Raw genomic sequence first — 13,921 nt, forward strand, 5'->3', positions numbered from 1 at the left:
CAGTGCAATAGTTTGGCAAGGGACAGTTCCACTGGTATTATTCAAGTTTCTACAAATATTTCATTTTCAAATAACTCATGTCAAACCAAAGTAATTCAATTTATTTATAAGAAGACAAAACATGAATCCTTTTCCTTCAAGAAAATGGAACATTTGAGAATTGATGAAAGACCAATATATTGTTTATCAGTTGCTAATATTGATTGACCTCCATTTTTAAATTAAACTTTTTTGAAATAATTATAGATTGGCGTGCAGTTACAAGAAATAATACAGAGAGATCCTGTATAACCATAATGTGGTTTCCTATAACATATTACAGGACTATAGTATAATATCACAAGTAGGATATTAACGTTAACAATACTGACATTGATACAGTCACAGAAAGTGACTGTAAGTTTCCATCGACACAGAAGTTTCCATCGACATAAGCATCTCTCACATTGTCCTTTTATAGCCACTCCCGCCCTCCCAATTCCACCCCTTCATCAACTCCTGGAAACCATTCATCTGTTCTCCGTACTTATAATTTTGTTATCCTAAGAATGTTATATAAATTACTTACTAGTAAATTAATCTTTGTAAGTAATCTTTGGAGACTGACTTGTTCACTCAGCATAATGCTCTAGAGATTCAGTTTGCTGCATGTATCATGAGCTGGTTCCTTTTATTTATTTTTATTTTGTGATACGGATGTACCACAATTTATTTAACCGTTTACCTATTGAAAGACATGTGAGTTGTTTCCTGTATTTAGCTATGATAAATACATCTTTTAGAAGCATTTGTGCACAGGTTTTTAGGTGAATATAAGCTTTCATTTCTCTGAGATGAATGCTTAAGAGCTCAGTTGTATGGTAAGCAAATGTTTAGTTTTATAAGAAATTGGCATTCTTTTTAACAGAGTAGCTGTACCATTCTACAAAGGAGCCAACATTTATGGGGAAGGCAGAGAGGGAAGAGGGATGAGGGTGGGTAGAATAAGGGAGCAGAGGAGGAGAGGGGATGAGAGAGAAGGAGAACGTGAGTGGATTTTCAAAAATTTGAAAAAGCTGCGCTCTGACAGCACCTGAGCCTTGGTCCAGGTGTAGCTCCCTGCTTTCTTCCGTTTGGTTATGTGAAAAAATTAACTTCCTCTTCATGCTTAGGCTACTTTGGGTTAAATTTTATCTTTGCGGGACGCCTGGGTGGCTCAGTTGGTTAAGCGGCTGCCTTCGGCTCAGGTCATGATCCCAGCGTCCTGGGATCGAGTCCCACATCGGGCTCCTTGCTCGGCAGGGAGCCTGCTTCTCCCTCTGCCTCTGCCTACCACTCTGTCTGCCTGTGCTCGCTCTCTCTCTCTCTCTAACAAATAAATAAATTAAAAAAAAAAAAAAAAAAATTTTATCTTTGCAATGGAAGCATCCATTTTCTAAGGTTGTTGTCCCCATGAGGCTGGGACTCTGACCATGGACACCTCTCACCTTACATCCTTTTAACCACAAAATGGAGACAAAAGAGACATGTCTTTCACCAGTTTCAGCATAAGTATTTCCAGGGAAGGACTCTAAGCATGTCCTTAGCTTGAGACACATGCTTTGCCTGGACAAACCCTATGGCTAAGAGAAGGGGCCACTGTGTTTTGCATATACCATTCACTCATATATTCCCAGTGTCTAGAAGACCGCCTGGCAGATGCTTCATAAATACTGACCAGATGAATGATGATCGCTGGAGAAGAAGGTTTTAGTGAGAGCCTGAAGAAATCAGCCTCCGAGATCTACCTTTAATGTTCACTGATCCTATGCTAGGGTGATAGACTGGGAGGTTAACAACACAATTTTTAAATTTTTAAAAAAGATTTTATTTGTTTATTTGAGAGAGAGAGGGAGAGAGAGAGAGAGAGAGCACAAGCAGGGACAGAGGCAGAGGGAGAAGCAGACTCCCCACTGAACTGGGAGCTGGACGTGGGGCTCGATGCCAGGATGCTAGGATCACCACCTGAGCAGAAGGCAGATGCCTAACCGCTGGGTGACCCAGGTGCCCCAATAACATAATTTTTTAAATGTAACCTTCTATTCAATAGTTGCTGTGTTGATGGGTTTAATTTTACCTTGCACCTTCCATGTTCCAGAAGCTCTTAGACATACTGTATAAATTTATTTCATTAGATGTTTTTTTCTCACTTCGCAAGCCTCAGGATGTGACTCCTGTTTTGAGGCAAGTCAATGTAAATACTCGAGCAGATGTAGTTACCCACTGTTGATTTTCATGGCAGAACAAACACTTGAAGGACGAACAGACTTGGCACATACGGAACCTACTAAAGGAGCTGAGTGAAGAGAAGTCAGACGGGTTACCAGTTGTAACAAGAGAAGATGTTGAAAACGCAATGAAGGAGAAATGGAAGTTTGAAAGAGATCAGGAGGAAAACTTGAAAGGTGACTTAGGAACTTAGGTATTTCTTGAATGTGTTCACGCTTTTGTCCCCTAATATGTTCAAAGTGTTGCGAACATGTCCAGATGAGAGCATTACTACCGCAAGCACACACACGTGTGGGTAAACGGGCAGGAGAGGGAAGTAAGAGTGGGCAGAGCTACTGAAGCCAAGTGAGGAGGAGGAGGGGGAGGAGGAGAAAGGGCACTGACCAAAAACAGAGGCAGAGGAAAACCACCTGGCTCTCAACACCAGACAAGAGCCTGTTAGCTGCCACCCTGAAGTCCTCACAAGGGGAATTTGTTCTTTCCTCGGGGAAATTCTCTTGTCTGACAGCTTCTTTGGCTTCCAACTCAGTTCAGACTGGGGAACAGGGTCAATGTTCCATGAAGCTGCCCCTCCCCCACCAGTATCACTAAGGGAGCTAAGCCCCCATTTTGGTGGGAAAAGAGGAATGAGAGTTGGCTAGGGGGAAGGTTGGAGGACGTGGAAAGAAATGATTCTAGGTGCAGAAGATGGAAGAGCATGACCTACTCTTGCATGGACTTAGGAAACACCATGGGTCAGTGGGTGAGTCATACATCGTTCTAACACACGCATTTTTTTTTTTTAAGAAAAATTTCATTCCTTTATCTTAAACTTTCTGCTAATATTTCCCAAACCACTTCTGCCAGAGCCTCTATACAAACCATCACAGCTAGGAAGCTGGAAAACTTAGGGAGAGATGTGAGTGTTCTCAGGAAGCAGTCCTAGCAGCTGGTAAAACAAGGTAAAACAAGGACGGACGGGATTCCCTGAACTTCTCCAAGTTCAGAGAGCCTACTGACCCAAGCACTTCATGCACAGCAAGCACACCATCTGTCAATAGCTGTGGTTTTGAATGAGATGGTTTCCAAGACCAGCCATCAATCAGCAAACTTCATTTTTAGGGGTCTCCACAACTGTTCCCACAAGCCTGTTCTGCCCATCCCTTGGAGGGCAGGGGGGATGTCATGAGGTGGTAGATACTGTATTTCCCAGGGCACCTCACCAGGAGACTTCTGTTTATGTTCAGAAGGAGGACTTTAATAAGTCCCTTGAGATGGGAGTGAGACTGCAAATGATACTTAGATGTGCTCACTAAAGTGCCTTCGCAGGGAAATGGGCCCAGCTAGCCAAGGTGTGCCTGGTTACAGTTTTGGCTGAGTGCTGGGACACGTGCGTCATGAGTGACTGGGGCCACACCGGGTGACTGAGCACAGCAGAGGAGGGCTGTGCATGCGAGGCAGTCCAAGGACCAAAGGAGCCCGCAGATGCCGAGGGAGGGAGGAAAAGCAGGAGGACAGATGGATGGGAAAAGCCTTTGTGAGGCAGTTCTCTTATGTCCCTGGGAGTCACTGTAACCTGACTGGGTTTGGGGAGAGGCAGAGACAGCTTCATCTGGCAGCTTGTTGCGGTGCAGAGTCTCGGGCCCATTCCAGTCTCCTGACTTAGAATCTGCACTGTGATGAGATCCCGGGGGACTCCCATGCACAGGAAGGTTCGAGAACTGATGTAACCCCTGTTTTTCACCTTTTAGTTAGGACTCTTCATTTGCATGGATAAAAAGTTAACCCAAACTACCCTAAGCATAAAGAAGGTGTTAATTTTTTCATAAAACCAAACGGAAAAGGCAGGGTGCTCCTGACCTGGACCCAGAACCTCACAGGCTGTCTGATCTCAGCTTTTCTCTCTCTTTTTTAAACCTCTTCTGCCTCTCCTTCTTTCTTTCTCCCCATCCCTGTCTTTTACCCCTCTTCTCCCTCTGTCTTGCTCCCAAAAGTTGGCTCCTTTCTCTGAGGCCATTGTCCCCATGAAGCTAGAACTCTGACCATGGACACTTCTCACCGTACATCCTCTTAACCTTCAAATGGAGAAAAAAGAGACATGTTTTCCCTCAGTTCGAGGGAATGTGTTTCCAGGGAAGGCCTTTGAGCATGTGCCCAGCTTGAGACACAGGCTCCCCCTGGACATATCCTTCTGGCCAGGAGAAGGGGCCACTGTAATCGGCCCTCTTGTTTGACAAGGGGTGGGAGGAGGGAAGGGACACGGGCTCTGGCAAAGTAGAACAACAGCCACTCCCTCCACCTCTCTTTCAGTCTTCAGTAACAGTACCCAACCCTCCACTCAAAGGCTGACTGTGGCACAAGGCTGAGACAGCAGCCGACGAAGCAAACAGGAGGACAACTTGTCATGCATATTATAGCGGTATTCACTGTTCAATGGCAATAACAAGGGCCATTTATCAAGGGATTTAAAAATATCGGATCTTATTTACAGTCTTGGAAAAAGACATGTCTGGAAAAAGACATGCTTCTGGCCCTCTATATTGAAGAACATCCCTCTGGCCTGATTGTAATGTTTCATAAACATTTACTGAGCACCAGCTAATTGCCAGACTCCGTGCTAAGTGCTGCTTTTGTAGAGAAGAGTAAGATGTGGTCTTACCTTCAGGGAGCTCTCAAAGAAGATGGTGTGTGGCACTGAGCCAAATGGCCCCTAAATTCATTGTACTCTGCTCTTTGTAATACTTCCAGTTCTAAAATATTGAGAAGCATGAGACCCAGCCTGAAGATGGAGTAGAATATCATGTTTAGCAAGCGCACCAGGACAAAGTGAAGGTTTATATGGGTAACACAGCTCGGTGTTTGTACATATTTTACTAGAGAATTTATCTTTCACTCTGAAGGCCTTTGTAAGTGGGGCCCAGGGAAGACATGTTGAGATTACTGTCCTATGGTATCATCTCACACAAGGGAAGCCCAAACACTCAACTTTAGATGATGGAAGCAACCTATTTATTTACAAAAATGGTTGTCAGGGACAGCACAGGATAAAAGTTGAACTCACTTTGCCCAGAGGCACAATGGTCAGAAAAGTGACAATTTATTAATAAAAAGTCTATGTGATGTAATGTACAAAATAGGACACTTATCAAGCTATCATGGGATTAATTTAAGCTTCTGCATTCCTAAGCATAAAGGTAGTCTATTAACTTAGGTTAATAATAATAACTTAGGTAGTCTATTAACTTAGTCTATAACCTAATAACTTAGATAGTCTATTAACTTAGGTAAGTCACAGCCTAAAACCACACATCTATTTTATAATTGGAAGTTTAATTTTACTTGGATTATGCATCATGAGGGAGAAACAATAGTTGAAATAGTTTAGATTCACTTTAACTGTAGATAAAAATTTGTGTTTATGAGTTAACAGCATTTTAGTAGCAGACCTTTCAGGCCTTAAGTTCATAAAATCAAATTGCAACGTATTATGGCTGCAAGAACAATGGAAACAACATGGTGCCTTCGTTTTCTCTCAACAGATATGCGCATGCAAATAAGTAATGCTGAGAAACTATTTCTTGAGAAACTCAGTGAAAAGGAATACTGGGAAGAATATAAGAATGTAGGCAGTGAACACCATGCTAAACTCATTACCTCCTTGCAGAATGACATCAGTAGAGTTAAAGAAAATGCGGAGAAAATGTCAGGTCAGTTGCAATAAAGCTAGTTCAAATTACATGGAAAATCTTTGGAGAGCAGCCCTTTGGTAGAAGGGAAAAAATGTGTACTTCCTGAATCATTCTTTACTATTAGCACAAGCAGTTATGAACCTAAGGTGGAGAGAGGAAGTGCAGAAACTCTCCCAGGACCACCAATGGAACTGAGGAAAAGAAGGACTGGTGTTGGGGAGGTGGGGGGGTGGGCAGTGGAGAATCCCTGAGACCAGATGCCTTGGAGAATGAAGCTTCATTCAGTGGATGGTATCTGCATGTTTCTTCTATTCCTAGGTCTGGGGCAATTCAACCGAGGTAGGAAGGTCCGGGGACAGGGTTATATTGAAAAGAAATTTACCTGAGGCAAACTTAAAACAACTTAACCAGGCTATAAAACCGGAATCATTGTAGAGAAATGCCCAAGTAAATGCTAGGTTATAGTCAGAAAGAACTGAAACACAAACACAAGACGGGAAATGGAGAGAATGTGGAGTGCGATGGCATCAGGCGTGATGAAGCTTACCAGGACTAGTTCTGAGAACCATGAGGCCATCTATCTGTCACTGTGGCTAAGCACAGTGGCTTAAAAAAAATCAGAGACCCAGAGAAAGGAAAGTCATAGAGTAGAATAAATGGAGAAATCAGATGACTCAGAAGAACAATGGCCAGATGACATCTGGTGATGGTGCCCTGAGTAGTGGAGGTATTCATATGGGGTCATTTTCCATGATCCTCTGCGGGGGCCCTGTCATGGGATGTTCCACTACTGGACCAAGAATTCTGTAAGTTTCTCAGCTCAGGGCTTTTGCACCACAAAGGCAATGTAAATTGGTTCCCAATCAGTCTGAGTTTAGAGTTCCAATTTTTCAAAATATTTTCCTCCCCAGAAAAAAAGTGGAGAATAAAAGGGACACCTTCTGAGGCACCCAGGTGGCTCAGTTGGTTAAGCATCTGGCACTTGGTTTCAGCTCAGGTCATGATTTTAGGGTCCCAAGATCAAGCCCTACATCAGGCTCCACACTCAGCAGGGCATCTGCTTGGAACTCTCTCTCCCTCTTCCTCTCCCTCTCCCTCCTGCCCACTCTCTCCCTCCCTCTCTCTCTCTAATAATAAATACATAAATCTTTTTTTAAAAGGGAGAAGGGACACCTTCCTACCCCCATCTATCCCCCAGTCACTCAGATCCTCTCTCTAGATAAAACCACTATTACAATTTTTGTAACTGTTGCCAGAAATATTTTGTATCAATATATACAAAGCGTGCTACAAATACAATTTGGTACTTGCTTTTTCATGTAACAATATGAACATTCTTTAGATCAGTACATATTAGTACTTCTTCATTCTTCCAGTAGCTACTTTGTTTTGTTGTATTATAATTTTTTTACAAGTCCCCTACTCATAAGCATTTCGGTTGTTTCCTATATTTTACTAATACAAATAATGCTGCAAAGAATATTCTTAAAAATCTCCTTTTACTGTAATGAATATCCTTGTATTTATGTAATTTTATTTTTGTGTATCTCTAGGAAGGAATGGCTGGCCCAAAGTGCCCATTTATTTCTTTTTTATTTTGATAGGTATGACCATCCATAGAGCTTGTACCAAGTTGACTAACCACCCCTACCCCACGCCCGACGTCTCCTTGTGTAGATGAGGATGCCTATGTTTCTGCATCTTCAACAACAGGGATGTTAGCTAACTTTTTGTTCTTTGCCAGTCTTAAAAGTAGAAAGTTGTATCTCACTATAACTTTAATTTCCACTTCTCTTACAAGTGATAGTGAATATCTTGTCAGAAGTTCAGGAAATGTAATGGGAAATATAACTACATTTCCTTTTCTGTGAACCATCTGTTCACATCCCTTGCTCATTTTTCTGCTGTGTTGTAAAGCTCTTTACATTTTAAGGAAATTAGCTCTTTAACTGTGATACAAAGTACAAATATTTCCACCATTTGTCATTAGTCTTTTTTGGTGGGCTATATTTATGGGGACATATTGAAGTTTTAGAGTGCCCAAACTAGGTTTTTATTTTATGATATCTGAGATGATGAATAAGTTGTCCAATATTTTCTTCTAGAATATTTATGGTATCATTTTAATATTTACATCTTTGATTTTTTTCTGTGTCTATGTGGTAGGAAACCAACTTTATTTTTTACCAGATGGTAACCCTAACCCTAACCCTAACATCGTGTATCAAATAATTCATTTTAACCCTACTGATTTGAAATGCTGACTTTATCATACTTTAGTTTCCCATGTGTATTTGGGTCTCTCCCTGTACTTTCTATTCTGTTCCACTGATCTATGTATTTGTGCACCAGTACTATACTTTTAAAATGGTTATTATTTGGGGAAGTTTAAAATTTTTAACCCCCCCCCAACATTTCTTTATGTTTTAAATTAAGAAGTCATCTTCTCAGATAAAATTATTAACCCATTATCTTGATCAGAAATTTGGACGATTTCTTTGAGTTGAAAAGTGTCATGCTGTGTATCCAGCTTTGGGATGGTCGTAATAACACTTACATATTGAATTATTTTCTGGTTAAACCTTAGTCTGTAGCTGACTTTAGGTGTCATAGGAAAATAGCTGTTATGGGCTTTTCTTATCTTCATTAGTTTTAGGGATTTCTCCTAAGCATGCAGGTAGCAGCAGCAACTTGGCTTGGGGACTATGAAAATACTCTGGGGGCCAGTAATTGGACCATGGATAAGAGCAGGGCACTTAAATTGATTTATCTGGAGCCTTATTATTTTATTGCCATTTATTCCCTTCCCTTTATTCCCTTTATTCCCTTCCTCCATGATTCTCTAGAATGTTCCTCCCACACCCATGATCATGGAGTTTACTTGCAAGGAACGAGTATTTTGGGGAAAGAGCTGGTTATTGAAACAGGACACTAAAGTCAACTTTTTTAGTCTCAGTTTAAATTGGGGTGCTAATATAACATACACCACATTTCAGAGTAAACTGAGAGACTGCCATGCCAAGGAGACAGAAAACTGAGTTCCAGTCTATACAAGAAGTTGGACAGGTCAAGAAAAGATTGTTGGAAATTAGGGGACAGTGTTTAGGAAGAGACCTTGGTGTGCTGTATGTCCTATGCTGTCCCACAAAGGGGCAGGTGAAGGGTAATTCTTCTGTCACCTCAGATCAAGATGGGCAATCTTTGAGGAAATTCCTCAGATTGTTCAGTATGCATCCTCTGTGGCTTGGGAGATATGGAGGTCTAGTCCTGAGAAATCTAGGGGGTAAGAGACTGACTGATCATTCTGACAGCAGAGCCAAAGGGGAAGTGGCTGCTGTCCTGAGCTAGGCCTGTGTCTTAGTCGTTTTAGACTATTACAACAAGATACATTGGGTGGGTGTTTTATAGACAACAGAAACTTATTTCTCACAGTTCTGCAGGCTAGGAAGTTCAAGATCAATGCCAGCAGTTTTGGTGTCTGGTGAATACCCACTTCCTGGTCCATAGACAGCCATCTGTAGTGGAAGGGACAAGGGAGCTCTTTGGAGTCTCTTTTATAAGTGCGCTAATCTCATCTTGAGGGTTCCCCCCTCTTGACCTAACGACCTCCTGAAGACCCCATCTCCAAATACCATCACACTGGGGATTATGTTTCAAGGCATGAATTGGGGGCAGGGGGCCACAAATACTCAGTCTGCAGCAGGCTGCACTCTCAGAATTTGTCATGGCAAAGCACAAACGTGTTTCCTATGAATGTGCTATGAGAGAGAGCTAGTACACAGTCCTGTTAGAGCTCGGTGATGGTGTCCTAACAGAGAAATAGGAGCCCGCGTGTATGGGAGGGAGCAACAGATTGAGAGCCCGAGGCCAGAGGACAAGTTGTTAGCCAGCCTTAAGGACAGTACATCCCTGCCTCAAGGAAACACGGGTGAAATAACTAGCAATGGGGAGGGTGGTCCTCTGAAGAACATATAAAATTCTCCCATAGAAAAGGAATCAACCTTAAGTGCCAGCTACGACCAGAAAGTGCCACATTAGCTTGAGACAGTATCTGCCAAGTGAGAGCTTTCTTGTCCCTTTCCATGCTTCTCTTCAGCCTTGAGGGAGGAGGCACAGAAACTCAAATCAGAGGAAATAGTTGTATGTCCAGGTTGGGAAGGGAATAGCCACAAGCTTTGAATGGAGTTTAAAGTTCTAAATACTACAAAAGACTGGATACATTAATCACTGATTGGAGGGCTCTTATTATCACAAAGGATCCAGAAAAGTAAAAAATTTGCCATATATCTTGTTGGGAGAGTTACTAGCCTCACAGTATGAATTTTAAAGGGAAGAGATAAAGCTAAGTCTGTTTGATGTCCCATGGTCATGTTTTTTGAATATATCACTTGCAGTGAGGAATGGGAAGACTGAAGATGGAAACAGAAGCCCAGTGGTGGCTCTAGCGATGGCTCCTCTCTACATTTATCTTTCATGGCCTGTGCCCCCTTCATGCGGCCTCTGCTTTGCTCTGTCCTGTCCCCATTCTCTTCTTGCTTCCCACACACCAATTCTTGCTGTTTTCTCCAGCCCAGATTCTGAAGAGCTGGTGTCATCACCTACCTAAAGAAGAGGAGCAAAAACCTTTATCCATGCCTCCTCATGGGGCATGGGTCGGCCATTCTGTGGTCAGCTATCCATCCCTGCCTTATTTGGGACCATCCATGAGCTCCAGGGGTAAGGGGAGGAAGCACCTAGAGCTGCTTCCCTGAACTTTGGCTGGGAGATGTTGGGATAGTGAAGAGAGGAAACACAGTCACTATTCTATCCAGGACAAGGCTTTGTCTCTCAATAAAAGGAAAGGGGACCTTAGTGAGGCCCAGCAATACAGAAAGTGTGGGGTTATGATAAGTCATTAGATATCAGGGTCACAGAGCATTTTTACTTTTGTCCTTCACCAGGCACACAGGACAGGAATCTCTAAAATTTCTTTGTACACTAAGATTTGGGTTCAAATGCACTTACAAAAAGGAACATTACTTCTTTGAACATTGATTTCTTCATCTGTAAAATGGGAGTCCTTTGGTGATCTCCAAGAGACTCACAAGAGACCACCGCCGGCCTCCCCACAGGAGAGGGTCAGCATGGTGAGGTCGTGTGACACTGACAAGTGTATGAAAAGTGGGCAACAGACTTCCAGAAAACAGTGGGGGAGCAAAGCAACACGGAGCCAGACACAGCAGGGAAGGCAGAATGATGCAAAGCAAGCTTCAGCCAGCGTGGCTTTGCCATCAGCTTCTGAGAAGTGGCCACATTAGGGGTCTGAACAGCCAGGAGTTTAAAGGCACAAAGCCACAGTCTCCCATGCTCCCATTAGCAACATCTCCAACTTTTATGAGAAGTAGATGTTTCATACTCCCAGCTTCCTTGGCTGTATTCACAAATGCATGGTTAACCGTTGCTTCTCAAAGCAGCATGGGAATCACAAAAGCTAGCAATGAGATTTTTATATCCTCCCTTGTGCTGGTTACTCTGTTCTTCAGAAGATAAACAGTTCATAGAATTTTATATGGAACTTGGAACAAGTTGGGTGTTTTTATTGCTTTGTCAGTGTTAATATGGCACTAGAGACAGCTATAACTTTAGTCAGAGCATATCTGATCATCTGTTTTTTAGGATTTGCAGCAAAGAATTAATATTTAATCTTATCAAGCTGTAGGTGAGGGTTTCTTTCAGATGTTAAGAATGAAAAATCCGTTATAACTAAACTCCTGATCCACTGCAATTCTTAAGACTGCCTGTTGTGTTTTGTTGGGTAGAAGTTTCAACTAGACAGCCACCCTTAGTCTAGTGGACTAGGTCCTGAATTGAAACAAATCCTATCAGAAACGAGATTGGAATGATTAAAATATCCAAGTGATAACTCCAAATGGGAGTAAGAAGAATAGAGGTTGTATGGATGGGTATATGTAGGTTGGAATCACGAGGACTTCCATTTTCTTATTCTCCAGATGTCGGGTTAGACCAGTTTCCTTCCTCTCCACTCTCTACAGCAGCCTTAATGTCACTATACCTCACTTTCCCTTGAACAGAGTTGTTGATGGTATGATCACGAAGCATCTTTCAAGGCCTAAAATTTTATGATCCTTTGCTCTCTCAATCCTGACTATGACATAAGAAAATCTGGAGAGAATAAAGAATCCTGCAATTCTTCATATCTGTCCTCCTTTCTTGCTCTAAGCCCCACTCAGAACAAGGGGCTGACATTCACGGCCCCTTCACCCCTCTCTCCGTCTTCTCATTCTGTCTTTCCAAGGAAATGCATGCCAAGAATACTGGAAATTTAGTTAGATGGAGTCAGAGGTACAGGATGCTTCTCCTGCAGATAATCAAATCTTCTTTATATTTCCGTTATGGAATCAGAAGTGTGTGATATGCAAGATAGATGGCTGCCCTAAAGTATTGGGAATTTTCCCTTTGGAAAGACAATCCTTTGAGAATACGAATATTCTTAGGAGAGACAGCATCTTAAGCTAATTCACATTAAGGTGGTGGCAAATTATTGGAGCGTTTCTTCTAACAGGAGGTACTAGATGCTTCAGTAAAAATGTACCCTGAGAATTTGGGGGGAAAATATGTAGAAAGGAGAGGAGAGGATCATGGAAGATAAAATTTACGAGCAGCATAGTTTTACCTAGGACTAGCCTTGTTAAAGCTTCTAATTTTCTCTTTAAAGAACACTATAAAGTCACTCTGGAAGATGCTAGAAAGAAAATAATCAGAGAAACTTTGTTGCAACTGGATCAAAAGAAGGAATGGGCCACACAGGTATATTTCAGTTTTCTTAAAAACAAAACAAAAGTTGCTCCCCTATTTTTTCCCATGGTATATTATAATGATTAAGAACCTGAGTTCTGAAGTTTGGCAGTTTAAATCATGGTTCTACCACTTACTGGGAATATAAACTAAATTTGTTCCTTTACTTCTCTGGGCTTCAGTTTCCTAATTTTAAAAAAAGGGCAGTAATGTTATTTACCTTTAAAGAAGGGTATGGGGATTAAATGAGATGATTTAAGTAGCATAGTGCTCATACGGAACAAAAGCTCAGTAACTTATTCAGTTATTTTTAAGTAATAATAATGGCTACAATGAATTATTAAATACAAGTTTTGGATGCATTATAAAATGAAATACGATTTGTCTAAAAAGTACTGTCATATATATCCAAACCTAAGAGAGTACACTTTACATTGCGGAGCTTTAAAATTTGGGGATACAAAAAAATGTTTGACGGGCGCCTGGACGGCTCAGTCAGTTAAGTGTCTGCCTTCAGCTCAGGTCATGATCCCAGGGTCCGGCGATCGAGTTCCACATCAGGTTCCCTGCTCAGTGGGGAGACTGCTTCTCCCTCTTCCTGCTGTACCCCTCTGCTCATGCCCACTCTCTCTCTCTCTCTGACAAATAAATAAAATCTTTTTAAAAAGTTTGAGATATAATTTCCAACATTTTATGTTTTCTAATCCCTTTGTTTTCACTGTCCTTCCCCTGCCCCCAGACTATCTCTTTGGTTAGTAAGATCCCCACAGGGACTGTCTCTTCATTTAAAGTATTTCCTCTTCAAAATCGTAAACATCTGGTCTTCTTTAAAGTTCTTCACTGAATTTCAGTTGCTATTGTTTGTTGCTTAACTGTTAGTTCAATTGTTCTTTCAGTTATTACCCTACTGCATGACTTTTAAGGACTTACACAAATATAGAGGATTATGGAGAACTGACCAATAGTTTATTTGCCCATAAAATTCAGGCCATTTGGGACTGAATATGATGAAACAGTGAAGTGAACAATAAAATGATCTGAACATAGTTAAGATGATTAAAAATGCATCTGTAGATCAAATATATTTCAAGTATACACATTCAATATATCATGAGGACTGTTCCAGATACTGCTCTGAGCTTTTTACATGTATGTCTCCCAACAATCCTATAAGGCAGGGACTCGCTAATGAGAAGACTGAAGCACAGAGA

General features: G+C 41.6%; 1 protein-coding gene across 2 annotated transcripts in view; it reads left to right on the forward strand.

The window, feature by feature from the left end:
* CCDC83 (coiled-coil domain containing 83) overlaps positions 1 to 13,921 on the forward strand; it is a 45,804-nt gene that overhangs the window by 17,568 nt on the left and 14,315 nt on the right. Inside the window, exons 4-6 of one of the 2 annotated variants that reach the window (XM_080816920.1) lie at positions 2,261 to 2,423; positions 5,766 to 5,933; positions 12,631 to 12,722. In XM_080816920.1, coding sequence (XP_080673046.1) covers positions 2,261 to 2,423; positions 5,766 to 5,933; positions 12,631 to 12,722 — 423 coding nt within the window. The remainder of the gene's footprint in view (positions 1 to 2,260; positions 2,424 to 5,765; positions 5,934 to 12,630; positions 12,723 to 13,921) is intronic. The other variant, XM_080816919.1, reaches the window with a different exon arrangement.

This window comes from Martes martes (assembly GCF_963455335.1).
Source record: "Martes martes genome assembly, chromosome: 10".
Classification (NCBI taxonomy): Eukaryota; Metazoa; Chordata; class Mammalia; order Carnivora; family Mustelidae; genus Martes; species Martes martes.